This window comes from Seriola aureovittata, chromosome 21 (genome assembly GCF_021018895.1).
Source record: "Seriola aureovittata isolate HTS-2021-v1 ecotype China chromosome 21, ASM2101889v1, whole genome shotgun sequence".
Classification (NCBI taxonomy): Eukaryota; Metazoa; Chordata; class Actinopteri; order Carangiformes; family Carangidae; genus Seriola; species Seriola aureovittata.
This window is the reverse complement of record NC_079384.1, coordinates 13287459-13311848: the sequence shown is the minus strand read 5'-3', so window position 1 is coordinate 13311848 and position 24390 is coordinate 13287459. Positions and strand designations below refer to the sequence as shown.

Below are 24390 nucleotides of genomic sequence, written 5' to 3'. Positions count from 1 at the left end.
ACCAGATCAATATGGTGCTGTAGTCTATGGGCATGGACTTCAAACAGAATACACAAGCTGTTGTAGTCTCTCGTCCTTGTCTGGTCCCACTTTCCTCATTTTGAACTATCTTGAACTCGGTCTCTCTCTCTTTCATCCTCCCTCAACTTTCTCTCTCTATCTCGCCGTTTCTCCAGAATATGTTATCTCTCCCGAACAGCGAGCAGTGTGTGTTCAAATGAACTTGGGGATTCAATGCTTAATACAACGCGCATGACATTGAAACAGAACAGGCGAGAAAGGGATGAAAAGATTATTGCAATTCATTCCATCTTGCCAGGTGATGTAATATCTGTTACTGAGAAAGGTGGGGACGGAGGGGGAGGAACAGTCAGAGAATACAGCATGAGAGACAAACAGAGGAAGACGGCTGGATAGGAAGAACACGGAGAGACAGGACGGCGCAGAAAAGCCGTGGATTTGAAAATGTTTCCAGACCACAGGCATTGAGCCGTGATGCATCTTGACGCAGAAAACCCCATAATCTCATTTTCCTCACACTGCATTTATGTGGGCTAATGTGCTGATCAAACAGGGAGATAGATTTAAGTAGTTGTGATTAAGGAAGTCGATTGTGCACGCCCCCACCACCGGTTACTATTGTTCACAATGGACTACAGCTATTTCCCCATTGGTTTAGTTTTGTCACTGGCTTGAATTTAACTCACTGGGAACAGCAGCTGATCATTAAACCTACCTATCAGATGGTAAAATATTCTTTAAATAACACTGTGCAGCGCAAATAGATAATGAAAAAAATCAACAAGGGAATGGGTATTTAAGAGGACGAAAAATCTCCAATATATTGTGCAAGGCTATGAAAATCAATTAAGCGTTGCTAAAGGCTGGAGAGCTGATTACATTATAACATATGGAAATTACTGAGCAGCAAGGCTGTCCTACTGCACGACTCTGCTGGGGGATGATATCTCTTTTTTCTGTGCGAGCATAATGATGTTTTCCAACATGGTAGCAAGCTAGTTACCATAGCTACAAGAGTGATCCTCGGGTAGGACAGATTTTGTGAAGGGAAAGTGAGGACATTCAGGAAGAGCACATTCACACCCGCCGAAGATAAGGAAACAAAGATGGAGGCAGGGTGAGAATGTGAAACAGGAAGACAGACAGAGTGAGAGTGAGAGTGAGAGAGAGAGAGAGAGAGACAGAGAGGATGAAGGAGACAGGGAGCGATGAAGACTCACAGAAGTTTATAGTGGGGTAAAGGGCAGGTGAAAGGTGTGTATTGCAATGAATACTTTGAAGTAAGAGGTCAGGCGTCGCACAGGGAATGGACAAGTTTCTTTTCTTGTACGTACACTTTTTTTTGGAGAGCAGGAACATGACAGGAAAAGGAGTGGGAGTGAGTGAGAGAGAGACATAGCGAGACTGAGAACAAGTGGGGGAGAGAGGTTAAAGACTGACAAGGTCCAAAGTGCCTTCTTCAATTTGTTCCGATCCAACAACCCACTCAGGGGAGTGGCAGCGAGGGGACAGGAAAATGCCAACAACGCTTCACTTTTTCACTTTCACCAAAAAAAAAAATCAAAAAATCAAAAAATCAAAATGTGGAGTGACGCAGCAGCAGGGCTCGTGACAGTTTCATAAGGAGATGCTGATAACTGGGCCGGGTAGAGACTAATAAATCTTTCATTAAAAGGCCTTTTGAGTACGTTTCAAAGATGAGATGATTATCTTTTCACTTGGCGTTTTTTTCTTCTTTTTTTTTTTTCTAAAATTAAGTTATGCAGATCTTTTTTTTTTTCAGTGACATTTAAGTTTTCCTTTCTTTGCTGTTCCCTACCCACAGGCCAGTTCACCTCTACTTTGTCTCACCTCTCCTGGGTAGAAAATTAAATTCAGGAGCAGATTCAGCTTCAAAGTAACACTGGCTAAGATCAACAGCTAACAGGATGTTGTGTTCACAGCATCATGAATCTATAGGTTGTTCAATTATGCATGCTGGAAATCTGGAGAGAGTGTGTGTAAGGATGTAGTCTTACTACAATACAGTTATACAGCTTGAAAAAATACAGTGAGAAATAATAATGAGAGGTAATAATAAATAAAGATTTACAGCATTATCTGACATCACATACATGATATCAAGTGGGAAAAGTGGCGTAAACTGTGCATAAACGTGTGTCATGTGAGGAACATAAACACATTGAATAAAGGATTTACTTTATCCAGAAACAGGCGTGAGCTCAGATGTTAAGAGCAAACTTTTATCTTTTGGAAATCATGTCGTGACATTTATGTTTGACTTGACAGTGAAGCGTGAAATCTGACAGGAGACATGGCAGAGAGGGAGGGATTGACATGCAACAATGGTCTGGGGGGGAGGGGAGGGGGGATTCAAACTCCAAATGTTCACACTGTTGTTTGATCCACGAATTCCAGGCTCTCACAGGTTAATCCCCTGCCAAGGTCTACTCAAGATCTGGATCTACAGCTGAAGTCTATCACTGCAACAGAACTGTACCAGATGCATCATATACAGAGACTGTCCTCATCGGAAAACACTTCAAATATCACATGTTCATGTTTTCTTGACAAGCTAAATCAAGCAACCTCTTGCAGTTGTGCGGCTAATGACTGTCCTCCCTCGATAGAAGAGGTGGAAGAACATTGATGTTGTACTGTCACAAAAATAGTCGGAGAGGTGTGACTGAAACAGCTTTCAGTGTTGGTTTCTCTTGATATTTCTTTAGCCTTAAATCAGTAGTCCTGGGGAGCACTAATGCACATGTGGAAGAAAGTTGTACAAAGCTTTTTGTGGCTCCAGAGGGAGCCGTGCAAAGCAGGTTACATTTCCACAAGTGATGTCACTTGAGGCAGTGTCGGTTGGGACTGAAGACTGAAGAGTTTGAAATTGATGGTGCAGGGTTAGAAAGAAGTGGGTTCACCAGACTTTGTTTGATCTCTGCTGGTTTTGCTGCATTGATTTTTTTTTTTACTGTCCATTGTGAGTGCAACAATGTTACATTGGTGCAATGCTAAATCGGTTTCATATGAGAAGGACAAGTGGCCATATTCAGACGGCATTGACTGTAGTCATTACTATGTTTATACTACCGATTCAGCATGGTGGACATAAAGCTGTGCTCTGTATTTGGTCACCTTTATATGATACTTGATACAAGACTTTCAAGTATCTCTGACATTAAGAAGAGGCAAATTTAAGGTTGCGAGGAACACAAGTGCACATCAATATCTCCTGCAAGCTAGATCAGTATGTGATAGGTAAGTTAGAGAGAGATAATCCTAAAAGAATAAAAGGAAATGTATAGTAAACCTATAGTTACTGGAGAAGCTCAGGCATAAACCCAAAGGCAAGAGCTGAATGAGGCAAAGACTGCAGCGCAAGTACTGTCAACTTAACTGCACTGATAATGTTTACTATACTCTCAGAGCATAAATTGAAAATAGGTCTAATGAGTGTAGCAATAAAAATAATAGGTTTTTAATCTGGTTAAATGGCTGTGTGTCCAAGCAGGACAATAACCTGTGACAATCAATGCACAGCAACAACAGTCTCTGCAGCATTAGAGGCTTACAGTGAAGAGCAGGGAAAATCCTATCACTGCTATCGTTTATCGGTGTGTGTGTGTGTGTGTGTGTGTGTGTGTGTGTGTGTGTGTGTGTGTGTGTGTGTGTGTGTGTGTGTGTGTGTGTGTATCACATCCGATACAAAATGACACAGCAACTACACTACCTCTCCGAAGACACAAAAAATGGTAGAGAAATATGTCTACTTGCACAGTGTTAATTGACTTTTTTTGGGGGTGTTTATTACAAAAGATGAAAAAGACACAATGAAATAATCAGCATACTGCTTCACCAATGACACCACACATTCATTACACTCAGTCATTGATCACAGGATTCTTTGATGCTGCCTTACTACACTTATTAGAGCCGCAAGTTCCTGTTAATTTTGCAGCTCATGAATTATGTTTAATATGCGAGCTCGAGTTGGACTTCCGAGGACATCATGATCTTATTATACAGCATCAGCCTGAGGGCTGTGTTCGTACTTGTACGTCAGCTGTCCCCTGAGGCCTGACCAAAGGAAAAACCAAAAAATAGATAAATTCTAAAACTGGTAGCAGAATGCTTTCATAGAATAGAAAATAAAATCAACAGTAACAAAAAAGAATCAGTAAATATAAGAGTAAAATGATAATAAAAATCCAAAACCGACTGGATTAAACAGGCAGGATAAATTATACGAGATCAGGTAAAAGCATGTTTATAACAGAAGGTTTCTCAAGGGAATTTAAAAATGGTTTAGGCAGAAATGTTTAAATTCTAAATCTGGCCGGCACGGCTCAACCATCCTTCAAAATAAGGTGGATTTTCAGGAAATGAGAGACGATTATGGGTCACATTCTTGGGACTAGGGAGGCTCCAACTGTAGTCTGCAGCTAATTCATTTGTGATAAGTGAAATCTTAAAATCAATTCTAAATTCAATTGGAGGCCAGTGCAGGCTGGAAAAAAAACAAGTAATATGGTCTCTTTTCCTGGCCCCTGCTAAAAATTCTGGCTGCTGAATATTCAACCAGATTTATGCCAGAAAGACTTTGAGTGGTTTGAGTAAAGAGAGCTGCAGGAGTCGAGGTAAAATGACATTAAGGCATGAATTATTGTACCTTTTTTCTCAGTCTTCAAAGCAGATATTTCATTTTGGAGAATTCGCTGAGTCGAACAAGACACCTCAGGACAAATCGCTTAGCCCGTGCATTAAAGACATTTCGTGTGCACGGGCTTAACATTTGGTTCAAGGCCGCCAGGTTTTTTCCAAAGTTTAGCACTGACTTAGGGCAAACCAAACAAAAGACATGATTCATTGTTTCCTTTTAGACGGAGCCCATTTCAGGTTCAAAATTATTGTTCACAAATGAAGATTTTGGAGTCGTCTGTAGTGTTAAGTATCATATCTATTCGTCTATTTGATTGAGCTACATGATCGGCACCACATGACTCCTCCCTGTCACGCAGCCCAGATGTGTCCTTCAAGTTGTTTCGAGTTCATTTACAACGTACCAAATGGGTTGGGAGTAAACTCATCCCGACTCACAGTATATATACTTGTACACACATGCAGCTGTCTCCACATGCAGACAAACATGCGCGCACACACACACACACACACACACACACACACACACACACACACACACACACACACACACACACACACAGACACACAAAACCTCTGACTGACTTTGCACAAATTGAAGTGGATTTAAACCAGTGTAATTAACAGCCAGTGATTTATTGTTAATAGCTTCAGCGTTCTTGGCTCCATTTAAAGGCCTGAGTCAAACAAATGCAAAGTGCTGAGTGTCTGGTTCAGCACCCAACGTTCACTTGACTCCCTTTCAGACACCCACTTTTACATCTGTTTTGTTCTAATCAATGCCAATGCCATCAACGTACCTAATAAAAACTGTCGAGTTTATTGCGACACCTCATTCGAGACTGTCCCAGCTCCTGGAAATGATTTTTTGGCTGTGCTTTGAGATGCAACAGACAGAATAATCTGCATCTACAGCTCACCTGGCATACTAATCATGATCAACATCCAGTAGTTTGTAATGGGATTCTATTCAATGTAGATTTTAAAAGAAGTAGTCCCCCTTTATATATCTCTCAAAAAAAGATGTCAGTGTTGCAACAGGCGATCATTACAGATGCCTGGTATTTCAATCAGTGCAGGCAGCCGACCGCCCTGCTCACCTTGAAACCGCATAATCTCTCACAGTGGTAAACGGCGGCGCGCAACCAGACAAACCACAGTATTCATGAGGTGGATCCTGTTGCCATTATGTAAATGTGTCTGTCAGAGTCCCCTCCCCACACACCCACCCATATACACACACACACACACACACACACACACACACACACACACACACACACACACACACACACACACACACACACACACACACACACACACACACACACACACACACACACACACACACACACACACACACACACACAACTCAGGCTGGTGGCTGGAGGAGGCTTTAGCAGATTAAAGTCCCCTTACACTTAACCACAGTTGAGGCTGTAATCTGAGTTTCTCTCAGCAGTACCTAGTAGTCAGATGTGCGCGGGCGTGGGATTACAATGATGGCTGGTCCAGATAAATCCCCTAGCACCCTGGGGAAACGTGGAGTACACCGAGAAGGAAAAGACTGTGTGTATGTATGTGTGTGTGTGTGATTGCACACCAACCCATGGGGTCTCAAAAATTGAGGTTCCCACGGTTACAGACTGCTTTTTGAGGGTTAAGACTTGGCTTTAGGGTTCGGATTAGGCATTTAGTTGTGATGGTTACTGTTAGGTTAAGGAGCTAGGGAATGCATCCCGTCAATGAATGTCCCTCAAGAGGGTAATGAAACAAGCTTGTGTGTGTGTGTCTGTACAAAATTCCCACAAATGTAATCATTCTGCATTCCAGTTACCTTTTGCTGATGTTATAATATTGTGCAGGGATCAAAGCATCATGATATAAACTAAAATCCTCAGGCTCACATCAATACCCAGGCTCTGATCTCAGTTTTAGCAAAGCAAATGATCTTTGGTTCAACACCTCCTCCAGTGACCGAGCGCTCTTCACTGGGCTAATGGGCTTCCCTCTCGCTTTATGAATCACAATAATAATGCAAATAAGAAAAACGACAGCAGCGACAGCGGCCAATGTGGGCAGCCAGATGCGATCAAAGACAAGTATAAAGTAGGAGATTTTTACTGGGAAATAAGGATGAAGTAAGCAGAAAATCTAGGTCACTTTGCCAGGCTGAGCAGTGCTTTGACAGATGCCTGTGTCGGGGTCAAGTGAGCACTGGCCACAACGTGGAAACTTAATATGGTTAGAGGGGAAATGTGGCAGTCAAAACATGTCAAGATTAAAAGAAGCGTGAAGCGGGAAAAGAAACCTGAGTGTTTTCAGTGTCGATGAATGGAGAATATACATGGTAAAATGCATCAAATAAAAACCAGTACTCAAGTAATGGTCAAGTTTGCGGCCTATTCAAAGTAAAAGCTACTTCAGAATAAAAGCCAGGTAAAACAAATTATAAGAGGGGGAAAAAAAATGATTTATATGACTTAGTCAAAACAATAAGTCATTCTACACCCACCATTCCATTGTTGTGTATATAAGAAAAAATATGGCTATAACTCTAATCGCATATGTTTCACAATAAAAGTCTTCCTGAAAATTGCATGGATTATTTTTTGCTTGGTGGCTTTAATGTCATTTATATGCACATAGTGCATTAACAGCAACAAGCAGCAACAGCACATTAACACAAGCAGAAGAAAAATGTGAGAACAGGGAGGTTTTATATTAAAATAAAATGAATTATATGATCATGTATGGTATTTAGCCTGTATCATAAAAACGCATGGATATGGTCGTGTTAATACCTGCATGCAGCAGTTAGATAGTGTTTGAACTGATTTTCTGTCTCTGTTTCTTTGAGGCAGTGTGGAGCTGGACTTCAAGCAGCAGGAGGACAAGCTGCAGCCGCTGATGAAGAGGCTTTGCCCTACGGAGGATGCTCATTTTGCCCCCCTGCCTTACCCCCAGGAGGCCTTCACCTCCACCCCAAAACGCAAGTCCAAAGCTGACTCCAAGAAGCATGCTCGCTGGAAACTTTGGTTCCTGTGAACACCGATGTTACCGATACACGGGATTTATGTGTCCGTCTGGTCGTCCATGTTTGTTTGGTTTATCCATCGTCTTCTGTTTTACCACTCCTAGGCTTTTTGTAAACCTAGTGACCAGTATTAATGGAGAGCTCCACAACTGGATACTGAACCCCTTTCTCAGAGACGACAGGATGTGTAACGGGACACAAGTGTGGATTCCATGGAAAAATTCAAAAATGTCACGCTTACCAAAAATGGATTCAGTTATTTTGAACTACTTTCTTCAAACAGGGTGTGAAATTACACCAGGGCAACATATTTGGAGATCAGCAAGGTGAGAAGACGAATTTGATTTCCCTCTGTCTATTTGCATATATTTTTCTAGCTGACGTCCACGGGGTCCCTATTCTATGATGCCGGTTCAGTGACCGTCACATTTCTATTCACCAGTTGGGACTTTGTCTTTCTTCCCAGCCTCCAGGAGAGGCTCACAGTTCAACCACAATGTTCTGAGGTCTACATCAACAGCATAAGCACAATTAACACTGTTCAGGATACATTTTCTCCAGAATAATTAAAAATGAACTATTTTGAGTATTAACTCACACATGTAGATCACCTACTAACTATGACAGATTGAAGACTTTCATAATATCTAAAGAAGAGACCTAAAGGACAAAGAGGTCAGAGATGTTTATTGGAGTTCTATGATCAACTTTCTATCCATCGCTAAAATGTCTCCTCGAATCACCTGACTTTGAAGTAAAGAATGAATAAATAACACTTATTTTCTTAATAACGTTTGCAAAGTTAGACGTCAATGTACTTTTTTCTATATAAATATATATCTATATACATTCACTCTAAAGTTTAGTGGAATATATTTATTTGAGCTGCGGTGAAGGGGGCTGTGCATTTCAAAAAATTCCAGTGCATAGGAAGTGAAAAAAGGTTCTGATTCTTAATTCCCTTTCATACATCAAACTTAGTTCTTACTAACTTCACAGTGCATATGGTCAATGAAACCCAACACCATAAAGAAGAGAGGGAATCCATACAGTCAGACTTCATTACCGTAAAACTATAGAGTTCTGGCTCGACACACAGAAAAGAAAAAAAAGAAAAAAAAAAAAAGATTCTTTATTGTTCCAGTCACGAAACCAGTCAGCATAATAAATAATGTTGGTACTTAGCACATGTGAGGGGTAAAAGATGATAGCTGTGATTGTATTGCTTCAGTATCCTGCATCAGCTACTACGATAGCTACTGAAACCAAGCCAGAGGGACTGAATGTGCCACTTCTGATCACAACCAGGGCTTCTACAGTGCAGGGTGGCAGGCGTGTAAGCCTTGCATGCTTTTTACAACCTTCAGATTTTGCAGGATATTTTCTAGCTTTTCAAGAAACACTTTTTAAAGAGAATGACAAAAAGTTTTTTCTCTTCTTTCCCCCTTCCCCCCCCCCCTTTTTTTTTAAATCCTAGCACCTGCTCATTGCTTCCCATCTATTTGACTGTAAAGTAAAAACTCATGTAGTAACTCCATACAGGGTTCAAAGACTATGTACAGACAAAGTAATATTTGCATTAATATAAATAAATATATATTGTATAGCATAAAATAGGGCTAAAAAACCATTTTAATGAGTGGGAGAGCAGCCAATACCTGAGAGAAAACAATATTAAGTTAACAGCGCCTGCAGGAGCATAAAACCGAAGTCACTCTCAAAAACAAAAGCACTGCCCAAAAAGACAGGAAAAGTGGCCAAAGTGGTTTCAAGGGCATAAAAGAAATCTTTATCTACTGTCACAACAATACCTGGCAAACTACTAGACTACTATCACTGGTTTGACCCTCACAAGCTCCAACATGCTGCTTTCTGTTGGCTACATGTGATTCACACCTCCACTTTGTACATGCCAGGTCCGGTTTCTTTCAGTAGTTATACTGTAGCATCAAGAGAGAACTAGATGTTTATCTGTACCTTAAAAGAAGTGCAATTGATTTATTATGTACAATACTGTGTATTTTATACTGTTTTTTTTAAAAAAGAAAAAAAATAAAGATATTTAATATGCAAAATATGAAAAATAAAAAATGACATCTACAGAGCTCTCAAAGTATGACGTAGACTGAGTATCATTTGCAGAGCTGTTGCAGTTACTTTCATCAGACAAAGACCGATTAAAGGGTCGGTTCACCCAGAATACAAAAACATATCTTATCTCCCTCATCTCTAATGGTAAAGTTGGATGAGTAATTAGCAGATAGTTTAGATTTTAATCACCCAGGTATGTGTGGTATTTCTAGAGAGATTTTGCTGAAAAATACTGATGTTGCTTTTGATGAATTTAAATGTCATTGTTTTCATGGCTGAGAGCACCAGAAAACAAAAATGTCCTTCTCCTGCACTCTATTGCTTTCGCAACCAAAAATCACAAAGACATATATCTAAAAACACATGCCAAAAAATTTAAAAAAAAACACTGTCTGCATGTCTATCTGCTAGGAGTAAGTGAGGGAATATGTCTTCTGTAATTTGGGTGAACCTATCTAACTTAAGATTTCACTTAGGGCACATGGTTTGAAAATTCTGTATGCAAAACAATCAACTCCACAAATTTATGTGATGAAAAGCCGGAGATAAAGTTGAAAAAACATATAAAATCAGCCCTGCATCTCTTTGATGTGGTAGAGTGGGAGACCACGAGAGCAGAATATAACCGAGGGATAAGCAGCAAAAAGGGCTCCTGGTGCACAGAGTCAACCTGCCTTAGAACCTGCTTCTGATGCAAAGCTTACACTCACAGCACAGTTCTTGCCCTTACCATTCTTACTTTAATGCTGTCTGGGGACTGCTGGGCATGTCCGTGTGTTGGTGTGTGTAAATGCACCTGCCTAATGTTTGCGGGCACCATCGATGAGATGACACCATGAGGTTAACCGTGGACAAAGGTCTGAGTAAAAGCCCCAGAGATGCAGAGTCACCCCCGCACAGACGCATGAAGCTCCAGGAACCAGTGCTGCTCGAGGGCAACAAAACGCTGCCCCCACCCCCCACCCCCAGCCCATAGCAGGGCCACCTCCACAGGGCTTTCCGCCGCTGGATGTTTACAGCACACTACTGAGGTTACAAACAAGATGCCCAGCGCTTACTGCAGTCCACTGTGGTTTGAAGGTGATGAGCATCAACATGCGAGCCCTGGTAGTTGTCACGCTGTGTTGACAGCGAGCACGCGTCTGACACGAGCTTGTCGCAGGGTCAATAAACCCGAGAGGACACTTGGTCAAAGTTTCGGCGGGGGAGAGGAGAGGAGAGAGGAGAAGTGCATGAATTGAGTGATAAGTGCACGTTTGAGGCATTATGATGCAGTGCCATATCTCACTATGCTTCTTTTCTGTAAGAGCTCTGCAGCAGTCTGGCCAGCAGGAGAGAGAGAGAGAGAGGAGAGAGAGAGAGAGAGAGAGAGAGAGAGAGGGAGAAAAAGAACACAGAAAGCAAGTGGCAAGGATACACTAACAGACATATTTGAACAGAAATATATAAAGACAGGTAGAGATGGTGAGTGATACAGAGGGATAAAAGAGAGGATTCTGATCTGATGACATGTCATTGAGACGGCTGTGTTGCAATGTGCTGTGTTCGGTCAGTGAGTGCATGCAGCAAAGAAAAAAACGCTCCAGCCACTATAGTTGGTCAGCCCTATACTGTCAATCAATAGCACAGAGTCCTTCCACTGCAGCTTTCTACTCCATTCCTTCTGTACACTGCAGGAATATCAGCAGGATGACAGTGAAGGACTACAGTCACATATGACAACAGCCTCTTGTCGATTCGACCGCAAAACTACAGCTATGAAAAGTTCAATGGATCATTTAGTCAACATTAAGGTAAAGCTAGCTGTCAAGCAATCTGGCCTGTTAGGTTTTATCTTAATATTAATTCTGACATTTAGGTGTTTGCTAGTGATATATTACTTAATATGCAAAGGTCAGTGTGGCAAACATAACAGAGTAAGAAAAAATGTAATGGTTTGTTTCATTGCTTTGGTTGGATTTTTGCAGCTGTGGTTTCCTACCTATGTTTATCTGCAGGGCTAATTCAAGGACATAAAAGGTAGAAGTTGGCAAATTTCAGCAGGGACCGCCAAAATGTTTCTGCTACTCTCCCAACATAAATGTATTCACAAGGACTCATCTCAACCTGCGTGAGGGTGGACATGAATATAAATATACAGCCCCGCTGGGAAGTCCAACGACGCAATTGTGTGGCAATACTGTGTCGAAGTCGCTAACAGGCGTAGCACTGCGGTGACAACATACAACAAAAACTGACACCCCCGAGCAGTCACTGTGATCATTCTCATCAACATTCAGTGTCCAGCACCACCAGGAGAGAGGAAAAAAGAGAAGAGAGAGAAGAGAATCAGAGAGAGAGAGAGAGAGAGAGAGAGAGAGACGGGAGGCAGAGTAGAACGTTAATGCATAAATCTAAATGTAAGAGGCTGCCACTCAGAAGAACAAGGTCGGTGGTTGGCTGCGGTGATGTGCGAGGAGCGGCGCGCAATCTGCCTGCAGAGTAAGCAGCAGTACCCAGAGGCGGCAACAACAGCCCTCTGATTAGAGAGCTACGGCTCTTCCAGCAGCACTAACTGGGTCTCATGGCTGTTAAAAATTAACACCAACCTTATTGATCATTAAATAATGATTTGGGGACCAGCTTCAAATGCAGCTTCTGTCTCAAGTGCTATAATATGTATAGTGTTTGAGTAAAAAGAGCCACAAGCGCTTTCAAAAGCACAAGGCTTTGATGTGACCTCTAACTCCCACTGTGTAAAAGGACACTGCACAATGATGCTAAATATTATGCAGGTACTTAGAAATGTCAAGGCAGTCGAGTACAGTGGCTGCCTAGCTATAGCGACAGTGGCTGACAAAAGGCAGGGACATAAAAGCAAGCTGTATATAGGGGGTGAAGTAAGACAGAGGGCAGCAGCACATGTGTATTAAGTAGATAGTTTCAATAAGGGCCGCAGGAGGTTATAGGTAGAGCAGTTTCATTAACCAGAAAGGTGGCTGCTCTGCTTTAGTGCCATTCAGCAGCCACTGCTGGAAGCAGGGAACACCATTTCACCTACACCACGGGGGGGGGGGGGGTGCACTTAGTATAATACGGCAGAGAGGAGACCTGTGTGTGCTGCCTTCATGGTTGTTGATAGCCTTTTAGACAAAGTGGTAGGCAAGTTCCATATCTGAAACACACGAAGAAAAGAAACCCTGCAGTGAAAAATAACAGGGGGGTGGCAGGAGTGGAAGGCCAGCCGCAAAGGCAGCTGCTTCAAGTTCTGACAACATATCTATCAGCGTACAACCTCTGTTCCAAATCCATCTTTCCAAACCCTCTGGGCACGAGCCAGGCTGGACGATGCAGAGTTTGTATAACTGGCAATAACAATGATTGGAGTCCTAGTCCCTCCTGGAAGATCACTGGGAGGAAATTTTTACATTACACAGAGTGATTAACACTGGCGACCTATTGCAAAACAGAGGGTTTCCCTTCATCTACGTGACAAGCTTGGTGCATAGCTGGAATACCTTCAGACAGAGGGGAGAGACAGAGCAGCTACAGAATCTCTGCAATCCAAAATCCCTTTACTGCAACTAAGCAGGAAAGGAAGCATGTGAGAGGGAAAGAGAACGAAGAGGAGAGTAAGAGAGGACACAGGGGACAGGGGATGAGTGCTGCGAAAGTATTATGGCACTATGACATAGAGCGCACACACTCACAAACACAAACACAAGATGATTAGTGTGTGATAACTCTGCGTACTGTTGGCTTTATTAAATCACCCTCTGCTAGTGTGGCTCAGTGACTGGTAATACAAGCAGATAAGCTTCCATTTAAACAGGTGATGCCGTTTCCTGCTGCTCCCCAGATGGAGAGGGTGCTGTGCTTACAGACACACACACAGACACACACACACACTTCTTTCATTATCTCCGTGGGAAACACTCATTGACATAATGCATTCTCTAGACCCTTACCCTAACCTCATCCATCACAACTGAAGACCTAGCGCCAACCCTTACACCTAAATTTTTGTCCCCACAGTGAGTCCCCATTAATGTGTATTCAGGTTGAAATCCCCACCAGGATACAAAAACAAGCCCACTCTCACGCACACACAAATACAATAAATAACCCGCGACAGGAGCAGAACGGATGCTATGCCAACCAGTCACAGTGTCAATATCATCAGTCAGTATCGTACGCCTCTCCATTTTCCTACACATACTTGAAATTCATAGAAACCGTCTCTCTCATCACCTATCTGAATTTAAGTGGGCTGTAAAAGTACCTTTAAGTGCCCTCAGAGGAATCTCCTTCATCATAAAAACCTTATGTAAAATCTACATACCACTTTGGGAAAGTGGTCTCAGACTTTTTGGACCGTACTGTATGTTCATCGCCCAAGTCTCACTTTCAAAGTCACATCACAAACTACATGCAGCTCTAATGAATACAGACGGCGACAGGATCCAATAGAGAAGTCAGAGTCGACATCGAGGCGACTCTTTGGACTCATGAAAATGGATGAAGGCTTTGCCACGCACATCAGGCAGACAGCGTACTTATACGATGACTGATAAGTGCATTAATTGCTACCGAGCTCTAGTGGAGAGTGTGATTGGGAGAAGGGTGCTCGCGGCCGTGGAGGGGAGATACAGAGATTAGACTACAGCACACTACGTCAGAAATGTTCTGGTATGTGAGGGATCAGACACACAGACACAAACAAGTAAACACACAAACTTAAAAAAAAAAAAAAAAAATTTTTAAATCGTGAAACAGCAAAAGCAAAACACACACAGGCTGGCACAGGAACAACTGGCTGGAGAAAGATATGAGCAGATCAAAGCCACTGTGAGATTCAGATTGTGTGAAAAGTTTTTTTTTTTTTGCCAAGGTAGACTTTACCTTTAATGATTGCTTTAGAAATAGAGCTGGGGTTGCAGTGGGCCTGTGGGAGTTAAGCTCGTCGTGGTGCATACGCCTCTAAATAATTGGAGTGTGCATGCATGCGTGTGTGTGTGTGTGTGTGTGTGTGTGTGTGTGTGTGTGTGTGTGTGTGTGTGTGTGTGTACAATACAAGTATGTATGCGGTTGACAACTGGAAAAGGTTAGTTGGAGGTGTGTGGCGAATAGTTACAGAGAATCAGACCGACTTACAATGTGAGGGGAATCACGGCCCATGGAGATGACTGTCCTGTTAACTGTCCTGAGCAGCTTCTCCATGATGATCTGCACGTGCCACTGGGTTGGACCCTGCAAAATATACAGAGATAAATACACGTATCAACGTGGGACGCAATGACATGATGAGCATGTCAATTAAAAGAAAAATCCACCTGTGAAAACTTGTTTACTGTGATTTTTGGTGCATTCCAGGACATACTTTGTGATGAAAAGTTGCTGTTCTACTTTTTAGTGTGTATATATATATATATATATATATATATATATATATATGGCAGTGCAGATATTATTTACAAGAGTCATACTGCAGACAAGGTTGCATAGAAGGAAAAAGAAGAGAATGATATTTTACATTACAAAGTCTGTGCTACTGAGGATACTTCTAATTTGGGGGAGGGGCTCCTTGGTCCATGGCACAACTTTGCACCAAATTTTATTGAAATATCTTCACAAGCTTTTGAGGTATCCTACAAACTGAAAACACGATGTAATAAAAAAAACCAAAAAAACAGGTAGGAAAATATTAATACTGCCTCTTCACAAACTTGAAAGTCTGAAAATATATATACAGAACATATTGTGCTAAGAGACCCGACCAATACGACTGGTGCAGCCAAGATGATTTATACTTTATACAAATCCTGGCTTTTAGAAGGGAAAACACCCACTGGGTAGCTGCACCGTTGTCATAAATGGGACTATTTTCCTTGGGGTTGCTTATTAGTTTGAGTGAGCAGAGAGCTGTTTCGCACTGTCTCTACCTGTCAATGGGGGGAATCTTCCAAACAAGCCGAACCCTTGCGGTGTCAACCTAAACTTTCAATAATTTACACAGCTCTTTGTGCGGTTGAAGATCTCATGCGCCCGCGTCTGTGCACATACACAGACACAAACATTCCCACAATCACACAGAGAAGCGCTGGGGGGTATAAACAATCTGAGGAGGGAGTTTCTGATATTGCCTTCTAGCGCAGCAAGGGTGACGCACATCTTGGATGAAAACCCACATGATTCCCAGAATGTTTTTTTTCAGCGAAAAATACACGTCTGTGTTAAGTGTCTACACAAACCCGGTGCACAAAGAAAAACTACTGATTTAATTTGTTTGAATCAAGCTATTTAAGAGGGGAGGTATACAATGAGATCATTATTCCCAACAAGATATAAGCTGTTTGATAACTTAGAAATGCCATTGGACAGAAGTATCCAGACTGGTTTCCTTTCTCTCGTTTTTCTTGTCCTTATCGACATGCACATTTAAGTCTAAGGAAGTGTGTAGTGTGGGTCAGATAAGAAACAGAGAGCGAGGCAGTGAGAGGAAGCGGCAACACGAGACAGAGAGACAAGGAGTTTTAAAGTCAGAGCAAGTGGGAGAGGTGGATAATCCTTCGCAGAGTGGAGTGTGGGAGGCGAGGCCGTGGTGATCAATGGCGGAGGGAGTCTGAGAGGGCCTGAGGGAGGACATCAGGAGTCAGGGCATGGAAGAGGATGAAACACATTTGTGAAGCAACTGAGTGTGTGTGTGTGTGTGTGTGTGTGTGTGTGTGTGTGTGTGTGTGTGTGTGTGTGTGGTGTGTGTGTGTGTGTGTGTGTGTGTGTGTGAGGTCTGCAGCTGATGCCTGAGTATGATGGATGTGGACTCCAGTGAAAAATTCATTTCAGTGCTAAAACGAGTAACTGATGATCGACACAGATTATTTTGATAGTTAATTAACTTTTTCAGTCATTTATCAGTGAGAAAATGCAAAACACTCACTGTTTTCAGCTTTTCGGGTTTGTGTAAATTGAATATTTGGGGTTTTGGATTGTTGGCCAAACAAACAAGAAGTTTAAGGAAGACACCTTAGGATCTGTGGACTAGTCTTGAGTATTTTTTGGCTATTTTCTTCACAATTAATTAATTGGAAAAACAATAACAATATTAACTGATAATGAAAAACGTATTCGATTTGACTGGCTCTATAACTGGCTTTGTGACTGACTTCAACAACTGTTCAACCTCATTATGCAGACCACATTATTATAAGCTTCTCTGGGCCTAAAACACCAAGGGATTAGGCAGAGCTCATCACCATATTCTTGCAGCATGTTCATGGTGGTGAAGGTGGCCTCTAGCCACCCTGAGCAATGAACTACTGAGCACAGCCAACTTCAGGGGTTTGTAAATTAACACTGCTGTAAAATCTGCTCCTTTTAGGACACCCAGGACAATTAAATAAATTAGCAGCACAGTGATTAGTAACTACTTAGTAAAATAACCAATGTGGAATCGTGCTTGTTCTTTATAAGGGGGCCGGATTCTGCTGTTTATCCCAGAGGGAAATAAAAGCACATAAAGCTGGAGACGTGTGTTCCTCACCACGTCCTTCCTGTAGAGCACCTCCAGGATGTCGCTGAGCAGCTGGCAGCAAGCCTTCGGCTCCTCTCGCTTCTCCAGGTGGAACTTCAGCTGGTCCGTCATCAGCGGCAGGAGGATCTCGCGACAATCTGCAGGGACACAAGCAAATACACACACGTTCACAATGCAGCTCAACACGAGGAGCAGATGATAGACCGCACAAGACAGTGCAGCATATGCTCTCGACACACTGTCGATGCAGAGGCACGCAGCTTGTAAATGGCTCCCTCACAGCTCAGAGGATTAAATTAAAACAATGTGCACAATGAATATATTTATTAAAATGACTGTGGCAAAAGCTCCCAGAATCCCTAGAAACAGTTACAGCGCAACAGCAGAACGCTAGTCAAACAAAGCTATAATCATTTTCAGAGCACAACAAATCAAACGCCTCTCTGGAAATATCAGGTAGTAAAAAATAATTAGCAAACCATCTAGTGACCTGACACCACTGCTAATTACATCTTATCACCAGCATGAAAAAGCTGATTAAACTGGCCAAACTGGTCCCTCTCCAGTAATGTCCACTGTCATGTTGCCCTTAATCAAAACACCCAACCCATTACTGCCCCAGTAACAGCTGCAGTTGTACAATCGAGAAAATCAAACCATGTAATTTTGCTGTTTAATAAAACAGTTTATAAATTACTGAATATTACATCATTTGTGACCCCATTTGAACCTAAAGTAGCAAGTAAACACAGAAAACAACAACTGTTTTCCAAACTTTGTCAAAGTAACAGCTAAAATTTAATTAATTCTACAAAACATGCGACCAAACCAAACCTAAAAGTTTGTCTGATGTTGACGGCAACATCAAAAAGTGAATTTCCATACGCAGAGGGCAGAGAGTTTGGTTGGCAATTGGACATGGAGGACAGCACCGATAAGCCAGGAAAGTATTCTCATAGAAGGTAAACCTAAGGCAGCCTGCCACAAAATTATCATATTTTTTATTAAACCTCCTGATTCCAATCTTAGTGGCATTTGTGTATGTGTGTGTGGGTCATATTTAAAGCCTAGGGACAAATACTGGGGTTAGGCTGGTTCAATTAGAAGATGGGAGTATCAGTTAGGGGGTTAAGTGAATATTTTATAAATTTATGGAAAGGAAAGCAATCACATAAAAGTTTTCTATCCATAGCTACGCAGAAGTTTCACTGTATAAACTTATAACTCCTCTGCATTAAAAGAAATAAAGTAAAATAAATTAGAAAAAAAAAAACATGTCTCAATGGCCCCCATGCAGCGCACTGACAGTGTTTTTTCACACAGAGAAAGTCTGAGTACCGATATTAATATCATCTTAAGAGATAATAACAGCAGCAAAAGAGCAGTGCAGTGAGTGAAAGCATCACTAATACTGTAGCAGACAACAGGGACAACAGAACTCTTCAAATAACAATTGTTATTATGACAAGGTGGAGATACGTCGCTGCTCAGAAGAGCCACCCAGCAACGGATTTCAATTCAAAATCAATACAATCTCTCTGCTTCACAGATAATGTTAAAGCTTTAATGAGCTAATCAACTGGGAAAAAAATAAAATTGTAACTTCATTACTCATCAGAACCAACACACGCACACACACAACCATAAAGCTTTGCCAATTGTCAATACTGCTCAAGGCCGAATGGTAAACAGCAGGATGTAATGCGTAATGAATAGCATAAACTATGGTGCACTATTCATAAACAATACCCAGGGGTGTTGCATATGAATCAGTGATCTACACTCTCCAATCCCTTTCTGAGGGAACTACATATAAAATTGAGCGGTGTGGAGTGATTCCATGAAGGCTGATGAAAAAAGAAAAGTCAATGCATTTCATCCCTACGTACATCAAAAAGAGTAGCATCTTTGACTAAGGTGGATGTCTTCAGAAGCTGTTTCACTCTCAGTATCACTGCTACTAGTAATTAACCATACGCCATAAGCCAGAGCTCCAAACAGAGACCATGAGGAAGCTCTGTAATGAAAGCATTACGTAATAATTAACACTCTAACACATAAAGACTACTGAAATGTCATTTCTAATGACTCAGGAATTGATGAGGGCATCACCTACACAATTACTATCTTCTATCAACTTTGCAAATCTCGCATAACTCCATTGGCTGTAAAGACGGTTCACTCTGGAAAAGCATTGGACCTATTGACTCCCTAAAAACCACTTAGCAACAACCCTAGCCCTCCGTGCATATTGGCTTTACCCATGTGTTAGCTTAGCAGTGCCAATTTTGTGTCACTTTGCCAATGCAAAAAATTTGACAGAGTTCAGAGCATGGAGAAACGCTCTGTATAAACATCTGAAAAAGCTCCACAAATCATTACTGAATAGCTTCCTATGTTTGACTGCAGTATTGTGGGATGGCTGCTCAACAATACAGCTATTCTTCACATAAAGCTTCCACTGCTAAACACCTAAAAGGAAACGTTATGGGTGTTAAGAGTCTTGTCACATGATAACCAGCCCTGACACAAAGTGACAACCATGTCTGCACTGAAATATTTTTGGTGCTGTGGAATAGAAGACCAAACTGTCCGCCTGATACAGCTTAAAGGGAAAATTTGTGTTTATATATATATATATATATATATGTGTGTGTATGTGTGTGTATGTGTATGTGTGTGTGTGTGTGTGTGCGCTTCGTAATCTTCCAGGGATTGAACACAAAACTAAATCTCCCTTCTGAGGGCGTCTAACATTGTGTGGAGTGTTTAATACCTTGTTATTATAGGGCTTCAGTCCTCAATCCCTTTGCGCCTCCTCCAAAACTCAAAATACACACTGGCAGTAACACACACATACGCGCACACGCACACACACACACACACATAGAAGGATGCAGACATGTGAGCACATATATACATACATACACAGTCACACACGCTAGCTGCAGGGTGGGAGCGGGACAAGTAGACTGGAACTATCAAGCTAGGCCATGGGCGCTCTCCTCAAACTTCTAGCCCAAACAGATTTTAGACGCTACACTGATTTTCCCTTTTAAAGCAGACCAGGAGAGCAGCTGACATATTTGTTCTCTTCCAATGAGCCCATTTGCAAGCGATTCATGCGCCCATCCGGCTCTCTCTTTTTACATCATCAACAGTGAAGGTGAAACAACACTGTGCCTCAAAAATAACAATAATAATAAAAAAATAAATAATAAAAAAAGAAGCAGAAACAAAACACTTCCTCATTTTCTGAGCTCATTACGTTTTCATCTGCAGCAGGGAATTGCGTACGCACACCAAATGAAACACACAGCAGTTTGAATTTCAATGTAAACGATAAAGATGAAACCCATGGAGAGAAGGATGTCATCTTGTCTACAAGTCATGATTCTGAACAGAAATCAGCCCATCGGGGACTCAAAAATACTCTTTTAGGACATGCTTTTGCACAGAAACCGTTAAATATGTTAATCACTGTGCAGCCTACAGGAAAGAAAACGCCGTCATCAGACACATTCAATGCATATTGATGAGCACGTGTAGAAACTCCATATTGACGGTAGAGTATCTAGGTTAATGCCTCTTTGCTGGGCTTTCATTTGCTCCAACCATTCCAGTACATTTCACTTTGGCACTGGCTGGTGACGATCCTTTCAAAGACCACCTTACGATCCAGATGCACCTAACAATGTGTCCCATGACTATGTGCGGGGAACTGATTAAAACCACCTTAAAAACTGCCTGGCTAACTATTTTTATTCCTCATTGCAGTGGTCACTATCCGTAATGAAACATCTCTACAGGAGGTCAGCTTGATGCTGCTGTGGGTAAAGACAATTTAACTTTGAAGCAATCTCTATCACTGGTTTTGCACAATTTGAAAACACACATGCACGTCAAAGACGACTGGAGATGTTCAAAGCACCAATGTTGTGAGAACTGAGCAGCAGGGCAATTCCTGTCTACATCACAGCAACAAGTCCTCCTGCTGATCAGCAAGCCATTCAAAAGCATCTGGGATGCTTTGCTTGGCCACAATGACACCAACAGGTCACTATTGATGGCCAAAGGCACTTACTCACCAAACTGGTATTAATTTGAAGGCAGAGACATCTATATTGTGTTATGTTCAATATAAAAGAGTATTCCATAGGTATAAACTTGTTTTACATTAAAATCCATTTCGTCATTTGTTTTCTGTGCATTCCTGATGAGAGCAACTGTGCGAGTGGATAATTGTTAGTATGTTAGTCCACTGCTCTGAGGCATGTGTGTTGCCAATGCCAGCCACATTAAATCACTGTTGCCAGGCACTTTGCATTTCATTTACCACCACAGGACAGTATGTGAGTGTGAACGTGTTTGTCTCTAAATTGAACCGAACATGGCCTCAGAGGACCGCTGACTCTGGCAGTCATTGCAGTGGGTTTGGGGGGGGGGCGTCTGCAGGTCGCCGCAGGCTAGCCCTGGCTGCAGAGACTGGAGGTACAGGTTCTCATTAACCACCTTTACATCGTTGCCCTTCATGTCTGGCATTACTGCAACATGTCCAAAATATACAACAGTGTGGTGTCCAAGTGTATTATGAAAGTGGAGAACAGTAGAGTTGCTGTTGGGGTGAGACAAGGGAAGGAAAATGAGATAAAGACATTTAAGGAAAGAGGATTAAATAGTAAAAGAAAGGAGCAGCTGAGACTTGAGGACTGAGTAGATGGGGATAGTAGTATTCTGATACAGACAAGTCCAGGTGATTTCAGCAGTGGGGATGCTCAACTCTCTTAAATAACACTACACCTCACCAGTGACCTTTACTGTGGGCTCACACTGGGTTGCCTTGGGGAGGCAGGTGGTGTGTATGATTACTGCAGCCGTGAGTGAAGGAGCATGCAGTGAAGAACAGTGAGTACAGTTTGTGTGTGTGTGTGTGTGTGTGTGTGTGTGTGTGTGTGTGTGTGTGTGTGTGTGTGTGTTCTCACCGTGATGAGTAAAGAGATCACTGTGGACAATGTCAATCAGGCAGTCCAGCTTCTGCTTCACCAGGCGACCCAGAGGAACCTTCAGGATGAACTCGGTGAAAAGCTTGCTACGGAGACAATAAAGACAAAAGGTCAAACTGATGAGGCATCTTGGATTGGTTGACTGCGTCCAACCAGGAAGCAGTCATCCAAAACGCAATTAGTGGCTCTGCACACCCACACAGGTACTTCTCAGATATTCTGACAATGGTCTGAGGTTATGAGAACATGTAGCATGAGACAATAGAGATATCCCAACAACCCAGAGGAACTGGCTTAGGATGAACTCTGGGAACAGCTTCCTACCAGAGATAGATGATTGTGCCATCTCTGTTTATATTAGAAGACAGTAGTCACTGTTGCAAATCAATGTCAAGAAAAGATGATTTCACTTGAATTTTGTATTTATATTTACAAAGTACCATTTGTTCTCTGGTATTTATTTGCTTATCTAACCAAACAAGACATACCACTACAAAATATATTACTACTGTAATATAGAATTACGCATAACTTAAGCTTGAATGTTTCTTATTGACCTTGTGAACATTGATTTTACCAAAACTTCTCAGTGCAACATCACTTCCTGGAAATCTTCTGGAGCTTTCAGCCACATCTTGTGGCCTTCAGCAGCAGATTGAGTTTGCTCAGTGGTCATGGAGATGAAGTCATGAAGGCCATGAGATGTGGCTGAAAGTACTACAGTGCATTCAGAAAGTGTTATATAACTTATATTAAAATAATATATATATACACACCCCATAGTGTCAAAGTCAAAACAGATTTTTTGCAAATTTATCAAAAAAGAAAAACTGAAATATCACATTGAAATAAGTATTCAGGCACTTTGCTATGACACCTGAAATGTAGCTCAGGTGCCTCTCGTTTCTTTTGATCATCTTTGAGATGTTTCTGCACCTTGGTTGGAGTCCACCTGCTGTGAATTCAGCTGACTGGACATGATTTGGAAAGGCCTGTCTATATACTGTCTCACAGCTGACAATGCATCTCTGAGGAAAAAACAAGACATGAAGAGAAAGGAACTGCCTGCGGAGCTCAGAGACAAGAGGCACAGATCTGAGGAAGGCTACAAAAAAAATTCTGCTGCATTGATGTTTCCCAAGAGCACAGTGGCCTCCATCCAAGTTTGAAACAACCAGGACTCGTCCTAGAGCTGGCCACCTGACCAAACTGAGCAATCGAGTGAGAAGAGCCTTGCTATGAGAGGTGACCAAGATCCTCACGATCACTGTGGCTAAAATGAGATTAATATCATTTTCAAATGTTTTAGATTTAAAACCCTAGTTTACACTTAAAGACTCACTTTCAAGCTTTCCAATCTTAGTCTTAATGTTGTGATATGTACTGGTAGTGTAATCTCATATGGAATAATTTTTGGTCAAACTATAAGTAACAATTTAATCCATGTGGTCCACTCCTACCAGTTATGGTGCAACTTTGCTAACGTCTCAAAACTTCATATACTTAAAATTCTAAAAGCCTGAAGTTCTTCAACAGGTTCAACAAAACAAGACAGTCGAGTCAGAGGACTGTCAATCAAGCAGAGTCCGTACACTTCCACAGTCCTGAGGAGAGTCTAATCAGCCCAAACACACAAAAACACCTGTGTGGGTGTGTGCGGGTTTCATCTCCAATGTCTCCAGTACACTTCAATGTTGCTTTTGTGTTTCACAAAGCTACTGACTTCAGGGATTTCTAATTCTACTCAACCTTGTACAACAGCACACACTATTCAACAAGATATTTTTAAACTGATAATTCAACTTCTTTTTTTTTTTTTTGAAGACAACCAACATGTAGCTAAGAACAATCAAAACTAAGAGCATTCAACAGTTCAGAGCCTGAAAGAGAAATCCACATTCATGCACACAGATAAAGCAGACAGCTTCTTCCTGAAAGAAGAGGCCAGATCTTCATTATGCTGGCACGACTCAGGGGGGAGAGACCAGGTTCTGGCAGGGGATGAAACACCCCACACCCCCAAACCTCCCCCCCACCCACCCACACACCCCCAAGGCTTCAATTTA

At 41.8% G+C, this 24390-nt stretch overlaps 2 protein-coding genes across 3 annotated transcripts in view; one reads left to right on the top strand and one right to left on the bottom strand.

Moving 5' to 3' along the window:
• The window catches only part of LOC130162728 (inhibitory synaptic factor 2A), a 30874-nt gene extending 21059 nt beyond the window's left edge, over positions 1-9815 (top strand). Inside the window, exon 4 of the mRNA XM_056366515.1 lies at positions 7548-9815. Within this exon, the coding sequence (XP_056222490.1) occupies positions 7548-7731 (184 nt within the window). The 3' untranslated portion in view covers positions 7732-9815. The remainder of the gene's footprint in view (positions 1-7547) is intronic.
• Positions 1-24390, bottom strand: part of dock1 (dedicator of cytokinesis 1) — a 180521-nt gene that overhangs the window by 94148 nt on the left and 61983 nt on the right. For both annotated transcript variants that reach the window (XM_056366513.1, XM_056366514.1), the window contains exons 25-27: positions 22304-22410; positions 17331-17458; positions 14945-15040 (exon numbers count right to left, since the gene is read on the bottom strand). In XM_056366513.1, the coding sequence (XP_056222488.1) occupies positions 14945-15040; positions 17331-17458; positions 22304-22410 (331 nt within the window). The remainder of the gene's footprint in view (positions 1-14944; positions 15041-17330; positions 17459-22303; positions 22411-24390) is intronic.